The 16551-nt window shown below is 27.3% G+C and overlaps 1 protein-coding gene across 2 annotated transcripts in view; it reads left to right on the top strand.

Moving 5' to 3' along the window:
- LOC145934850 (aminopeptidase N-like) overlaps positions 1 to 16551 on the top strand; it is a 27879-nt gene continuing 11328 nt past the window's right edge. Inside the window, exons 1-5 of one of the 2 annotated variants that reach the window (XM_083035652.1) lie at positions 1 to 99; positions 4969 to 5443; positions 8388 to 8843; positions 9752 to 9935; positions 11561 to 11720. In XM_083035652.1, coding sequence (XP_082891778.1) covers positions 4989 to 5443; positions 8388 to 8843; positions 9752 to 9935; positions 11561 to 11720 — 1255 coding nt within the window. In that variant the 5' untranslated portion in view covers positions 1 to 99; positions 4969 to 4988. The remainder of the gene's footprint in view (positions 100 to 4968; positions 5444 to 8387; positions 8844 to 9751; positions 9936 to 11560; positions 11721 to 16551) is intronic. The other variant, XM_083035653.1, reaches the window with a different exon arrangement.

The following is a 16551-nucleotide window of genomic DNA, read 5'->3' as shown; positions in this document are numbered from 1 at the left end:
CGAGTCGTCAGTTTTTGGTGGGCTTTCAAAGTAATCAGATTATAAGAGTGAAAGGTACATTATTTTGGTTAGTTAACGAGTCGTGATTCAATAAACAGGGTAAGTCAAATACAAGACATTTAGATATTTCTTTTAAATATATATAAAAATATGTGAGAGAATAAAATACACGCGCGATATAATTTTAATTTTTTTAAATATATTTAATTTTGAAGAAAACATTCATATGTTCCTTTCTAGATCAATCATTATTCACTATTTATATTACAGTTAACATTTAAGCGTGAATTATAACATCATCATTTAATCGTTTTTATATATAACAAATTAAAAATTAAAAACACATTTCATATGCTTTGGTTTGATACATATTTTTCCCTATAATGGACATCTAAAGTCAATGTTTCCTATGTTAAATTAAATTGTGATATGTGTAAAACAGGAACAAAGAATAGATTTTTTCTTCATAGAAAATGTATATGTAACGATAAAAGTAATGAAAAATTTATCTGCGTTTTTTATTCACATTTAGTTGGATTTTTTCATAAAACAAATATCGACAAAATTTAAAATAAGTTGAATTTAAAACAGACAATAACTGCTTCTGTATTATTCGTTTTTTTCAATATATGTACATGACTTACAAGTGACACACAATAGTGATAATAAGATATTGATAAACATAACTGTAACAAGTCGAAGCCCGATTATTAGAAGGAATTATTTTATATATTTTTTTGTGCTATATTATATTAAAAACGTTTTTAACACACACACATATTCAAACATTTGTTTTGATATATTATATTATTATAACATATTATTATAAGTACTAATTTTGTTACAACTTTCTGATTTGCTCACACGCATGTTTTGTTTCTTGTAAACAATTTTTCAGATAATTAAAATAGAAGTAAGAAAATATATATATCCCATTTTACCCAACATTATTTAATTAATTATGCGATGAAAGCGATATCTGTAATTTTATAAAATTGAGTTATTAACTCTTTGTATAGCTGTATAATATTTGAATTGAAGATCAACTTTAATTCCATTCCTTAAACTTTGATTCCAATTTCAAAATAGCCTAACCAATTCTAAACAGCAATTTCAAACGGCAATCAATTAAGTTAGATAGAATTAATTTGAAAACACAAAAGTATTCAATATATGTATTTACATATATGTATATATATATATAATATATATATATACATATATATACACTACGCAAAACAATTAGGGGATGAGCGCTTTAAAATTTGATGATTTTTAAGAAGCCAGCTTAGGGAGATCGTAGGACAATGTTTCTGGGCGCATTTTAACGGATGAAGCCTCGAATTTTAAAGTGGGTAAGGTTGCATTATTCGTCTCATCGAACTGTTTTTCTTGTAAGGCCGAAAATCAAATCGTGAAAAAATTCTGGAAAATTCATGAATTTGTAGCCGTCCATGGAAAAAACAGGGATGGAACCATAAATGCCATCACATTGGCTTTGAAGTGGGAAACCTACCCTTTAAAATATCGCGAGAAACATTGCTCTATCGTACTTAGGAGTTGAGTTATCAGGCCTCATAATCACCTCTGTATTTTGCAAGATTTTTAATAATACCACCGGCATTCACGTTATCCAATGTATGTACATCATGAGGAAGTTGCTCGGTCGGATTTTACACATCATGTGTATGATGCAGGGATCCGGACCAAAACAAAATTAGGGTTCGGTTTCGGTTACGGTTTAATAAAATATTTAATAACTGTTCCGGTTCCAGTTTCGGTTTTTTGATAAATAAAAAAACCGAAACCGTTTAAATTATGATTTTTTCGGTTACGGTTCCGGTTTTTAAAAATTTTTACTTTTCGTTTTTCTAATTAATTTTTAAATTATATTACTTTAAAAAATTATTATTAATTTTTATGACATATAAATAAACAACACTTTATATTATACATGAAAATATATTTAGATATAGGTATATATAATATAGATAGGTACATATATAAATATATTTTCATATGTCATAAAAATTAATAATTTTTTAAAGTAATATAATTTATATATACTTTATATATGTATATATATATATATATATATATATATATATATATATATATAAAACGGAAAATATAATGTCCTCACTGCTATCACTATTGCGATAATACATACACGTTTCAGAATATTTAGAAAATAATTATAATTGCACTTCGAGGAGACAGTTATCATGACATTTCCGTCATTTGCGCAAAAACAGAAAAAAATACCGAAAAGAACCGTAAACCGAAAATAATTTAACGGTTATGGTTCCGGTGTTATAAATTTAATAGAATTTCAATACGGTTTACAGTTTCGGTTCTACTAAAAAAACGGTTATGGAACGGTTATCGGTTTTGGTTCCGGTTCGGTCCGGGTCCCTGGTATGATGTATGTGTGCGTCAATGTTAAGTGCGATACGTGTATGTGTGTTGCGTGAAATCGAATGTTTCTTGTTTTTTAACATATGTAGATCAGTTAATGTTAAATGCCAATATCGTGTCGTTTGAAAAAGCGCCGAGTTACGTTGGTCGTATGAGGACGAGCGTTGTCCTGCAAACACAAAATTCCGATGCAATCGACGTAGAGGCAACATGTGAGGTCGAAGAACGTCATTCACATAACGCACACTTTTATGCAGCACACGATATTCCATTACATCCCACCAATAGTCCGGATTTAAATCCCATCGAACACATTTGGGACGAAATGGAACGACGATTAAGGCGTCGCGAGGAACAGCCGCATAATTTAAATCTATTGGAAGAAGCGCTCAGACATTTGGCACTAAATTCCGCAAAGCACGATCGAAAGATGCATAAACATGCTTACAAGCGGTAATTAATCAAAGAGGAGATAACACACAATATTAAAAGTACGCACGCACACACACACACACACACACACACACACACACACACGCACACGATGTGCAAAATCCGACTGGCAATCTCCACGTGGTGCACATTGGATAACGCTAATGCCGGCGATAAATGTCATTTTTTAAGACAAAAAAGAGTTGATTTAGAAATCGTGTAAATTGGTAAAAAAAAAATCGTAGGAAAATTTAAAAAAAAGCATTTTGTAGCTAAAATATTGCAGTTTGTGGTATTTGAATTGAATTTTGCAAAAGAAATTTTTTATCAAACTATAGAGTATCAAAAATATGTAATGAGGAACAAATCAACATTTTTAGTTTTAGCAGCAAACAAGGAAGATAGACAAAATTTTTATAATCATTGATAGAGTGTTAAAGTTGACACTTCGAGCTTTAAAATGCTTTTTTATTTTTTTATCTACGATGATTTTTCACCGAGTTACGACATTATTTCTAAAAGATATAGAGTTTCCTTCGTGTAAATCGTGTAAATCGGGCAAAAAAAATCGTACGAAAATTTTTAAAATATTCAAATCACGTTCAATATGAGTTGAATTTTCCTTACAAAATGTTTTAGTTTATGGAACGTGAGTTGAATTTTTCGAAAGAAATTTTTTTATCGAGTTTTAAGTTGTCAAAATTACGTAATTTTAAGGAACAAAACAATGTGTTCCTTTTTAAAGCATAGAACAGGGAAGATAAAAAAATTTTTTTAATCTACGACAGTGCGTTAAAGTTGAAACTTCAAACTTCAAAACGCTTTTTTAATTTTTTTTCTACGATGATTTTTCGCCGAGTTTCAGCGATTTGAATAGCCTAATTTTTAGAATTTATAAAGTGTTCCCCCCCCCTTTTTTTAATAGTATATTTCGTATATTGTATAGCTATATAATATTCAATATATATATATATTTTTTGATTATTTATGTAGCTATACAAAGGATAGTAACTCAATTTTATAAAATTACATATATTTTATCATATAATTGCTTTTATCGTATAATTAATTAAATAATGTTGAGTAAAACGGGACATTTTATGCGTACATTTTTTCGCGCGCGCGCGTGTGTGCGTGCGTGCGTGCGTGCGTGTGTGTGTGTGTGTGTGTGTGTGTGTGTGTGTGCGCGCGCGCGCGCGCGCGCGCGTGTGTGTGTGTGTGTGTATGTATGTGTTAAAAACGTGTTTTTAATGCGATAATTACAGAAAGTAGAAAGAATTTACTTCCATCAATAAAACATAAAATTAAAGTATAAACATAGAGCTAGAAATAATATTTTCAGTTACTGTTAATATGTGGAAGAAACATGAGTAAAAAAATTAAATTTTACAATTTAAATTTCCCAAAAAATATAAATTGTTTCTTACATGAGATTCGTATCAATGCTTTCACTGTCTAAAAAAATTGAATTAATAAAAGACAATTTTTTTATTAATTTAGAATTAACATGTACATTATGCAAGAAAAGTATGTAAAACGGAATGTACAGGGTGTCCGGTGGTTCGCGTTTCATCTGTCATGGACAGCTAGAGTGGTTTAAACCGAATAGAAAAGTCCTTTACTATTTTGCGAAATTTGCAATAATTAATGAGAAATTAATTTAAAAAGATCAACCAATTCGCAATTTACAAGCACAGCAAAAAGAGACAGCCCAATGTTACGTGGTCGCTATGCACTGGGCTGTCTTTTCTCGCCGCGCGCTTGTAGGCGGGCGAATTGATCAATCTTTATTCAATTAATTTCTCATTAATTATTGCGAATTTCGCAAAATAAAGACCTTTCCTACTCGGTTTAACCTACTCTACCTGCCCATGGCAGATGAAACGCGAATGACCGGACACCCTGTATATAAAAATTTCTCATAAATTTACAGTATTTAGTAAATAAAGTATTTTAGTAAATTTATTATATCTTTAAATTACTGCAATATTTTTATGGTTCCATTTTCTCGGGCAGGAGTCGAAAGAGTTCTATCGACATTTTTCTTATATCTTTTACCTGTTTTCCATTTTTGTTTTCTATTCTCTCTACTTACTCTTAACAAATATGTGTTTGCAGGTATTCGGAAAACTGACAGGATGTTCCTAAAACTGTCATTATATATTTTATTATACGTCGTTGTAATGGCAATGGAAAATTCGCCAAACTGTTTAGTACCACTTCATTATAATTTAAAGATAAAAGTGGAGTCAAAATTTTCATACAATTTCAGTGGCGAGTCCAATGCCACTGTTTATATTAATTGTGAAACACAAAACTTGACCTTGCAAATATCAAATTATGTAATACATACCGATATAAATGATGCAACTGTATATTCGGTTAAGGGTAGCATCTATACATCAATACTTCCAATGTTATACAAAATTTATGATGAGGGAATTGTCGTTTTCAATTTTATCGACCTAGGGCCTGCAAATTATTTAGAATATGGAATTTATGTTGTGAATATAAAATTTTCGAATTATATAGCTCAAAAAACCTCGGCTGAGTTTTTACAAACTTGGTACATAAGAGAAAATACACATAAAATGTGAGTAAATATACATAAATATATATTAAATTTAAGCAATATATATTTTTGTAAACATTATTTTTTTATTTTCAAGGCTATTCAATATTAAATATATATATTGAGAAATAAATTACGTCGACGCACCGAAATCCGCGTACGGCTCTTATTGCCAATTTATTTCTCAATATAATTATTTTTTATTATATTTTAAAATTACATATTTACATTATCATCAAAAATTATAATATGCATATTTTTGAGATACTTTATAATAAAATATATTATTTTACAATGCATCGCACGTAAAACGTCTTTATATTTGAGTATGATTATACTTTACATTATATATAGAATATATTGCTTCCACATAGAGGAAGCTTTGTTTTCGTGAAAAAAATTTTTTTTAAGATTTTTATGCCAATGTGTTTAGAATGTTCCAAAACATCAAAAAATAACATTTTTAAAAAATGTCCGTATGTGTGTGTGTATGTGCCCGTATGTATGCGCCCACCCATGTTTTTTTAAATTTAAATATCTCAAAAATTATTTGACTTACAGCGCTCCAATTTGGCATACAAGTAAAGTAGAACAACACTTTTATTTACTGTCATTTTTATAAAAATCCAACAATGTTTTATTTTTTATAAAAGTTTGAATTTTTTTAGAAATGTCTGTAGTTGCTCTAACTTCCGTAAATTTTAAGATATCGGGATAAATTTTTTTTATGTAAATAGACTATTATTAAAGGATTGTTGGTATTGAATTTGACGAGAATCGGTGAAAAGGTTTATTTTTTATAAAATTTTGAATTTTTTGAGAAATGTCTGTGGTTGCTTTAGCTTTCGTTAATTTAAGATATCGAGATAAATTTTTTTACATGAATAGACTATCATTAAAGGATAGTTGGTACTGAATTTGACGAGAATCGGTGAAAGGATTTGATTTTTATAAAATTTTAGATTTTATAAAAAATGTCTGTGGTTGCTCTAATTTCCGTAAATTTTAAGATATTTGGATAAATTTTTTACATAAATAGACTACCATTTAAAGATGTTTGGTATTGAGTTTGACGATGATCGGTGAAAGGATTTATTTTTTATAAAATTTTAAATTTTTAAGAAATGTGCATTTCTATTTTTCGCAAATTTTGAGATATCGAACTAATTTTTTTTACATGAATAAAGTACCAATAGGATATGTGTATTGAATTTAACAAGGATTGGTGAAAGGGTTTATTTTTTATAAAGTTTTTATAAAATTTTTAAAAAAAATTTATGTGGTTATTTTATCTTCGGTGAATTTTGAGATATCAGACAAATATTTTTACCTAAACTTTTTTACATAAATAGAGTATCATTAAAGGATGTTTGCTATTTAATTTGACGAGGATCAGTAAAAGTTTTTTTTTTATAAAATTATCAATTTCAAAAAATTTTTGTACTTGCTTTAACTTTCGTAAATTTTGAAATATCGAACTTATCGAACTTTTGAAAATATCATTAATGAATGATTGATATTTAATTTGGGGAGAATTTTTAAAATGGTTTATTTTTTATAAAATTTTTAATTATTTTGAAATTTAAATAATTTTTTGAAAGTTCTGAATAAAATATCATTAAAGCATGATTGATATTAAATTTGTTGAGAATTGGTCAATTTCTTTTGATTGTAAATTGACAAATTATACAACATTCAGAACACAGTAGCATAGAAATCTTTATAAAAATTTTTTTAAGAAAATATTTTTTAATTATGATAGTTATGGAAGGCGACAAGACACAATAAAAGCACGCGGGAAACCTTTACAGAATACTTTTATTATTAGAGACACAAAAAGCGTAGCGTTATAAAAAAAAGGTTATCATGGACTGTGACAATAGTTGCGCACGCACAGCGCAAGTTGATCACGCCGTGGTACACCGGACGCAGATGGCGTCACAAGTACGGAAGATCATTTGCGGGTCGCACGGTTAGCGGAATAAATCGCCAACAAATTATATATAGGGTTTGCTAGTATTGGAAAAAATTGTGCAAATGGAAATTTGCACATTGCTTTCTCACCATTTTATTTCGCTAATTAAGATGATTTTTCAATTATGGCTTCCTCATAGAGGAAGCTTAACTTGCACATTGCCATAATTGAAAAACCATCTTAATGAGCATAATAAAATGGTGAAGAAGCAATGTGCAAGTTAAACTTCCTCTATGAGGAAGCCATAATTGAAAAATCATCTTAATTAGCGAAATAAAATGGTGAGAAAGCAATGTGCAAATTTCCATTTGCACAATTTTTTTTTTTATGTTGAACTAAATACATTAAGTTAAGAATCGCATAAGTGTAATAATAAATAGTAACAATTATTGTGCATAAATTTTAAATGCATATAGCATCTGCACGTATGCAAACGCACGCGCACGCAAATAAACTATATTGTATAATTTAATATTGCTTATATGTGTGTATACATTACATATAAAATAATAATATTACGTATATTATATATGTATATGTATATTGTAGAAAAAGAATTACCATATTTGTTCCGTTGTGTATGTGTGCATATATGTGTAATAACATATAATAATAAAATAATAATGAATAATGAGCGGCAAATATTACTATTTTTTCAAACATTATTTATAAATTGCATTTGTACATTTGGTAATCCTTAAGAGGATGCTGACGCCATCTTCTCTTACCGATAGAAAAGTGAGATTAGATTCGACCATAAATCTATAATTGATTGACTATACAGATTAATAAATCCTTTTGCACAATTAAAGTATTAATAAACGGGAGAGCGCTATAATTTTAGGTGAAAAACAATCTGTATAGCCAATAAATAGATTTATGATCGAATCTAACCTCACTTTTCTATCGGTAAGACAGGATGGCGTCGTTGTTCACCAACAATTTTTGAAAAGTTGTCATTCTCTAAAACACGTCATTAAAATGTTATAGGTTGACAATACTAAACGAGCCGAGAAGAGCCCGAATGTTATTTCCATGTTGGGACAATTCGGACTTAAGTGCCACTTTTAACATTTCCGTAGAACATGATGTAAAACAAAGAGTCTTATCGAATATGCCGATACGAGAATCTGAACTTATGACTAATGGCATGATAATTACTCATTTCAACACGACATCTGAAATGTCTCCGCACGACGTAGGAATTGTGGTGTATGGAATTGACGCATTATATCCAATTCTAAATTCTACAGAGAATATGGTCAATGTCTGGTGCAGACCGCAATTAATACCCCACATGAAATTCGCGCAATATGTTGCTGGAAATGTGACTACGTATTTAAGAAACAAATGGAATATCTTCAAAACTGTTCCAAAAGTGGATTATGTAGCCATTCCGCAGTACAAGTACAATATTCGGCAAACCTGGGGTCTGGTTGTTTACAAGTAATACATGCATTCAAGCAAAATTCATAAATATAATTTATTGAAATATAATTTATTAAAATATTAAAAATAGAAAATATTATTTTTTAAATTTAAAACTTTAAAGATTTGCATTTTTTTACTCTTATTGTTGTTAAAATTGGTTTAATTAAATAAATAACGATATAACGATTATCTGGTTATTTATCCGGTTATTTATGTATAATGAAAAAATATTTCATAATTTCAAAATATATGTACATTCTTCTATCGATGCTTAAGTAATTTTTATAATCGGTTATAATAAATGATACATGCATAATACTATAAATACAATTGCAGAATAACTTACATTTATATTACACGTAATAGACATCAAACATTAAAAAATTTTTTTTCGTTATATATCAAATTGAATTTAAATTATCATTGATTTAGCAACTTTGAGTTATAATATTAACGATATATGTTTTTATTCTTACCATTCAACTTATTGTATGAATATAATTTCTATATATTTTCTATATTGATAGAAAAATTGTTAAAAGATTTATTTTATTATTTCGAAAATATTGGAGAATATTGACGAGAATATTAACGAAAATATTGAGGCAAATAAAATCACCATTATTTACTTCAATTTTGAGAAAGAAAAATAAAATTATATAAAATAATTATAATTTCATTACATATAATTAACACATATATTAGATTAAATAAATTGTTACAAAAAAATTAAGAACTTCTTTTATCAAAGTTTAATTAATCTGTTCTTATGTTTATTAAAATTTTAATTATGTTTAACAATACTTGAATTGTGTTTTTCTAATATATGTATGTAAAACATATTTAACTTTTACATAAGCAAAATATGCAAGTTTATAACAAAATATTTCGACATAATCACATTATTTACAAATAATTTTCAGTGAAGCTGATATAATTTACAAAGAAAAATTACACTCTTTTACGCATAAAGCTATAGTAATGCGCTCAATAGCTCGTGATATAATATCTCAATGGTTCGGTTATATCTTTGATCCATCTTGTTCGTCTCACTGGTGGTTAAACGAAGGCTTCATTATGTTCCTGGAAACGTATATCATCGACAAGGTTGTTTTACACTTCTAACGCTAATTATTAGAAAATTTTAGTTGGTATCCTGACAAGATGTAAAATTTTAAAATTGCCTTCTCATTCGATAAAATAGATTCAATAAATTGGATAAAAATAGAAGAAATGTTATTATATAATTTTTATTCAATTTCTTACATTATCATCACTATTTGGAAAAAAAACATAGAGCGGATAAAAAATATACTTGAAAGTTAGATTTTGCAAAAACTTGCATTTATATTTATATATGTATATACAATATATATATATATACATATATATATGTATACATATACGTTTGTGTATGTGTAATAACATTTTTCATGTCAAATAGTTACACATTACTAAAGTAAATTAAAGAATATTATAATGTAAATTTATATAAAATAGCAACGGTTTCTTTAAAAATAGCTAATAATTTTATACATTATTACGTATTATATTAATGTAATCTTCTTTCCTTTCAATCTATTTTATATTTATTCAGATACATCAGAGCAGATAATAAATTTACTTAAAATTTATTTTATTATATTTTGGTAAAATCTTGCATTTATATTTTTTAATATACATTTAAAAAGTCCGGAATTGCTAAAATATTTCGTAAACAATGCATATTAGAAAAAAATGTTTCAAACAAAAGTTGTATTTATTGGCTTTATCAGTTTGATCTTGGATGGCGTTGCCAAGGTCAGGTCAAGGTCAACTTAATTTTTTTAAATGAAACCCCCTATTTTTTATTGCATATTCTTGTAGCTTACCTCGAGAGCTTTCCAAGACACTAATTGAGTTATTTTTCAATGAGTACTTTCCGAGTTATGTGACTTGAAGTTAACAATTTTTTGACATAAAATGTAAAATATCTTGTAAAATATTTAGTTTTCGTTAATCTTATCTTAATACTTTTATGCATGGAATAATGAGACCAATCAATTGGTGTAAAGAAAACACATAGTTGCTTTTAAGAAAAAGCACAAACTGCATGTTGCAAATTACATAAATTTTTTTTAAACAATTTTGTTTTTTTTACACCAATTGATTGAACTCATTATTCCGTGCATAAAAGATAAGATTAACGAAAACTGAATATTTTGCAAGATATTTTACATTTTGTCAAAAAAATTGTTAACTTCAAGCCTCATAACTCGGAAAATACTTATTGAAAAATAACTCAATTATAGTGTTTTGGAAAGCTCTCGAGATAAGCTACAAGAATATGCAATAAAAAATAGGGGTTCCATTAAAAAAAATTAAGTTGACCTTGACCTGACCTTGGCAACGCCATCCAAGGTCAAACTGATAAGGCCAATAAATAGAACTTTTAAAACCCTACAACTTTTGTTTAAAACATTTTTTGTAATATGCATTGTTTACGAAATATTTTAGCGTTTTCGGACTTTTTGAAGACCCTGTATACAATATTAACATTTTTTATGTCAAATAGTTACACATTATTATAATAAATTAAAAATAATACAATTTAAATTAATATAACATAGCAACGGTTTCATTAAAAACAACAAATAATTGCTTATATTAGTACATACGTATATTGTTAGTTAAATGTGTATGTTAACCTTCTTTTATAATTATATATTTATCCGGTATCAATCTGTCTGTAGGCCTTACCAGATTTCCGGATAATGGACTTGTTTATAGTTCAGGTTCAACATGAGTCTCGTCATTTAAATTCATCTCAATTTGATATGAATAATTCTACAAAGAAATATACAAACGATATATTTAAAAGTGATTCACTTTCTTCTTTTTCTCATATTAAAGGTATGTAAAGGTATTTCTCATATTATATGTATGTACATTTGAATTATGAATTAATTGTAAAATGTATATATATTTACATATGCGGCATTCTATACCAAATCAACGACTTTTTTCCCATTTTTTATTTGCTTTATTATTTTAATGTTTTTGTATCTATGAAAATAGCTTCCATGAATTTGTTTAGATTTTCATCTCTATCGATTTCAGAGTTTCACACTTTTTTAAAAAATTGATTTTAAAAATTTCAAATATATCAAATTTCATATTTATAACTTTAAGAAAAATAAAAATATTGTCATTAATAAGATGGTCATTTTTTTGTCTTTAAATCAGGGTTTGAAAAAACCCGAGTTTTTTTTAAAAGCCCAGCCCAGTGGGTTTTTTTTTAAACCGGATTTTTGGGGGTTTATTGGGTTTTTTGGGGTTTTTTGAGGTTTTTTTATTAAGTTTTGGGATTTTGTTGGGTTTTTTAATTTTTTTAATTTAATTTTTTATAATTCGCTAATGATTAAGAAAATTGGCTATTTAATTGGCACAATTCCTTATTATGAATTAATTTTTATTTAATTAATTCTTTTAATTTAATTAATTCTTTTAATAGACCTTCTATTACATTAATAAATAAGAAAAATTAAATAAAAATTAATTAATATTTAATACTTCATTTATAATATTATTAAATTTTTAGCATTTTTGGATGGGTTTTATAAATGGGTTTTTAAGTAAGTTTTTTAAAGTGGGTTTAACCCAATAAAACCCGGTGGGTCCCACTTAGTCAAACCCTGCTTTAAATGTATTTAAAAAATTTTAAAAAGAAAATTTAATATTGTTTTAATCAATTTTAACCAAAATTTTTTTTTTTCCTCAATGAGACCCCTTTGATCTTTTTCAAAAAAATGTATAACATTTTAGACTTAAAAACAAAATTTTTGGCGAAGAAGGGATTCAAATATTTTCAATTTTTTAAGACTATTTTTCAATTTTTTAAAATTTTTATTCAAAATATGCACTTTTTGGCATTTTACACCATTCCGATTAAAAAAAATAAGTATTTATAAAGTTAACAGGCACTTATTTTGAAGTTTTAAGGGTCAGGAAAAACGAAAATTTCAATATATTAAACAAATTGAAAATATTTGAATTTTCTCTTTGCTAGTAGCTCAAAAATTTTGTTTTTAAGTCTAAAATGTTATACATTTTTTTTTTTAAATCAAAGGAATTTCATTGAGGAAAAAAAAATTATTTTGGTTAAAATTAACTAAAACATTATTAAATTTCCTTTTTTTAATTTTTTAAATATTTTTTTTTAAATACTTTTAAAGACAAAAAGAATGACCACCTTATTAATGACAATATTTTTATTTTTCTTAAAGTTATAAATATTTGAAATTTTTTAAATCAATTTTCAAAAAATGTGTGTAACTCGGAAATCGATAGAGATAAAAATTTTTAAAAATTCATGGAAACTATTTTCATAGATACAAAAACATGAAAAAAAATAAAGCAAATATAAATTGGGAAAAAGTCGTTGATGTGGTATAAAATGCCCCATATACACTCCGCACAATAATTAAGAGAAAAAAATTGTCTGAAAAATAGACAAATTTTAAATAGCGGTAACTTTGTTCAAAAAATGAGAATTTTAAAAGAAGGTTTCAAAGTTTGAAATTTCTATTTTTGAAAGGTCACAGCTGTTTTTCACTTTCTTTAATTCTCGTGTTTTTTATATTCAGAAAACAACGAACTTAACGAAATGGAAAATTTTCTTCTCACTTTGTAGACGTGTCGCATGCACAAAAAGATTTGAAAAAATTCTTTAATCTTTTCACGTTAAAGACTGAAGTTTACCCTGCAAAATCGTTTTTAAAATTTAAATTTAAATTTTTTCTTTTGAAGTTATCAAGAATTGAAGAGAAAGTGATCATTTTCACTTTGATCGTTCATAACTCCGTTGAAAATCATCGTATAGTAATTTTAAAACTGGATTCTTAAAGCTGAATCTTTGCTCTATAGTGTGATATAGTGGGCAAATTTTTTTTAACTCGTGAACTTTTTTTACAAATAAGTGAAAATAACGAAAAAATTCGCGAATTTTTTTTTCTTGTTTACACTTCAAAAAAAATTACGCAAGGTAACTAAAAAAATTTTATCGACTGAAATTTTTGTGTTTTGTAATACCCCAAACTTGACAAAAAATCACAGATTTGCTGTAATAATTTTTTTTATAGTGATTCGTATGTTCAAAATGATCGATACGGACAATATCATAAAAAAACTTGATTTGCTTTAATAAAAAAATAAAAAAAAGTAACATCTGTGGCAGGAAAATCCTTTCTCCACTTTTTAACATTATTTTTTAACTGTCTCAACATAAAATTCAGAAAATGGAAAGTTGCATATTATTTCCAAAATTACCACCGACATCAGCTTCACTCAAAGCTCACCACGTGGAAGTTATACGATTGGATTTATGCTTCTTTAGATGAAGTTGATGTCGGCTGTAATTTGAAAAATGATACGCAACTTTACATTTTCTAAATTTTATGTTGAGGCAGTTAAAAAATTATGTTAAAAAGTGGAGAAAAGATTTTTCTCCCACAGATTTTACTTTTTTTTATTATTTTATCAAAGCAAAAGATATTGTCCGTATCAATTATTTTGAACGCGAAATACGAATCACTATAAAGAAATTATCAGCAAGTTTGTGATTCTTTTGTCAAGTTTAGATTACTAAGAGACACGAAAATTTCAATCAATAAAATTTTTTTAGTCACTTTGCGTAATTTTTTTTTAAGTTTAAACAAAAAAGAGAAAATTCGCGAATTTTTTCACTTATTTGTAAAAAAGTTCACGAATTAAAAAAAAATTGGGCCACTATTATACTATAGAGCGAAGATTCAGCTTTAAGAATCCAGTTTTAAAATTGTACAATGAATTGTATGATTTTTAACGGAGTTATAAACGATTGAAGTAAAAATGACTATTATCTTCAATTCTTGATAACTTAATAAGAAAATTAAGAATTAAATGGACTATAAGAGCCGTACGTGGATTTCGGTGCATTGATTCCAACGAAATTTTAATTTTTTCGTTGGAATTAAATACTTGTGCACGGGGCACGAATTTTTTTCCCGATTCAGCGACTTTCGGATCAATATTTTTCTCGCCTACATTTCCTTAGAGGGGTCAGAGGGGATTATCGGAATTAAAAATCTCGAATCAATTAATTTTAAAAGAATTTAGTTTTGACGAGAAACAAAACTTATTTCCAAAAAAAGAAGAAATAAATAAGTTCAAAAAATATAAAAATATTAAAAATAAAAAAATAGAAAAATAGAAAAATAGAAAAATAGAAAAAATAGAAAAAATAGAAAAGACTCCAAAATTATTTTTTATTTTATAGCCATTTGTTAAAAATATATTATTTATGTAGTATTAAATAATTAGATTGATTAAAAATTTGATATTATTCAGTTTTTGACTTAAATTTGGCTGAAATTTCAATTTCGTTTGGAAAAAATATTTGTTCACGAGTGGATCCCATTGCGATCCCAAAATTTCCTTTATGGGACCATATTCTACATATATTGAAGTATTTTTGAGAATTTTTTCAGATTTTTAAAAGTGGATATAATTGTTTATTTATTTACTTAAAACTAAAAAATTGATTTTTTTCATACTATTAAATTTTTTTCACTAAAATCAACTTTTTCATCTGAAAGTACAGAAAAAATCCTAAAAAAATTATGTCTACAAAAATTTTGTATATTTTGTAATTTTAGCTACAAATATCAAAGGAAGAAAAATTTCTTAAAACGTTCTCGTATCTCCAATACCTTGGCTGTAAGACATATAATACTTATTTTTTTAAGCTTTAACCTCATAGAATATGTGCACTAACAGATTTTCACGATTATTTAAAAAATTCCAAGCAGTTTATTTTTAGGTGGACCCTTTTCACATGAAATGCTCATATGTATATTATTCACAAACATTTTATATAAATATATGTAATAAATATATATATATATATATATAAAATATATATATAAATATATATATATATATTATATATACATATATAGGGTGTCCGGTAATAGTCACGCCAACCGTCGTGTGCAGATTCCTGGGATCATTTGGAGACGATTTTTCCTCAGCAAAAATGTCGAGACACCAATAATTTTCGAGTTATAAGCGATTGAAAATAAAGGGTTTTTCGCAAACTAAGCCTTGTGGAAATAAAATAATAATAAATTCACATTCTTCAGTTAATTTTAGGTAGAGTTTACTTTAATAGAATTTTAATTTAAGGCTTAGTTACAAAGATACATGATGGCAAAAATTGAAAACATGCAAAAAATAATGACCTCCCTCGACATTTTCGCTGAGGAAAAATCGTCTCCAAATGATCCAGGAATCTGCACACGACGGTTGGCGTGACTATTACCGGACACCCTGTATATATAATATATACATATATATATACAGGGTGTCCGGTAATTCGCGCCCCATCCGTCAGATGCAGGTAGAGTAGGTTGAACCTACTCTACCTGCATCTGACGTAGAAAAGTCCTCTACCATTTTGCGATTTTCCCAATAATTTATGAGAAATTAATTAAAAAAGATCGGCCAATTCGCGCGCCATACAAGCGCGCGGCGAGAAGAGACAGCCCAGTCTTACATGGTTACTAACAATAAGTATGCGGCGAAAAGAAACATTATAATGTTACGCGGTTGCTAGGGGAGGAGCGATCTTCGAAAGATAATAGCATGTATGAGCAGCGGATAATACTGGAGCCCCGAGTAGTACTCTGCGTTGATACCACTGCTT

The sequence above is a fragment of the Prenolepis imparis genome, unplaced genomic scaffold, assembly GCF_030444845.1.
Source record: "Prenolepis imparis isolate NDT839.2.m4 unplaced genomic scaffold, iyPreImpa1.0 SCAF_4, whole genome shotgun sequence".
Classification (NCBI taxonomy): domain Eukaryota; kingdom Metazoa; phylum Arthropoda; class Insecta; order Hymenoptera; family Formicidae; genus Prenolepis; species Prenolepis imparis.
This window is presented reverse-complemented; position numbering and strand designations above follow the sequence as displayed.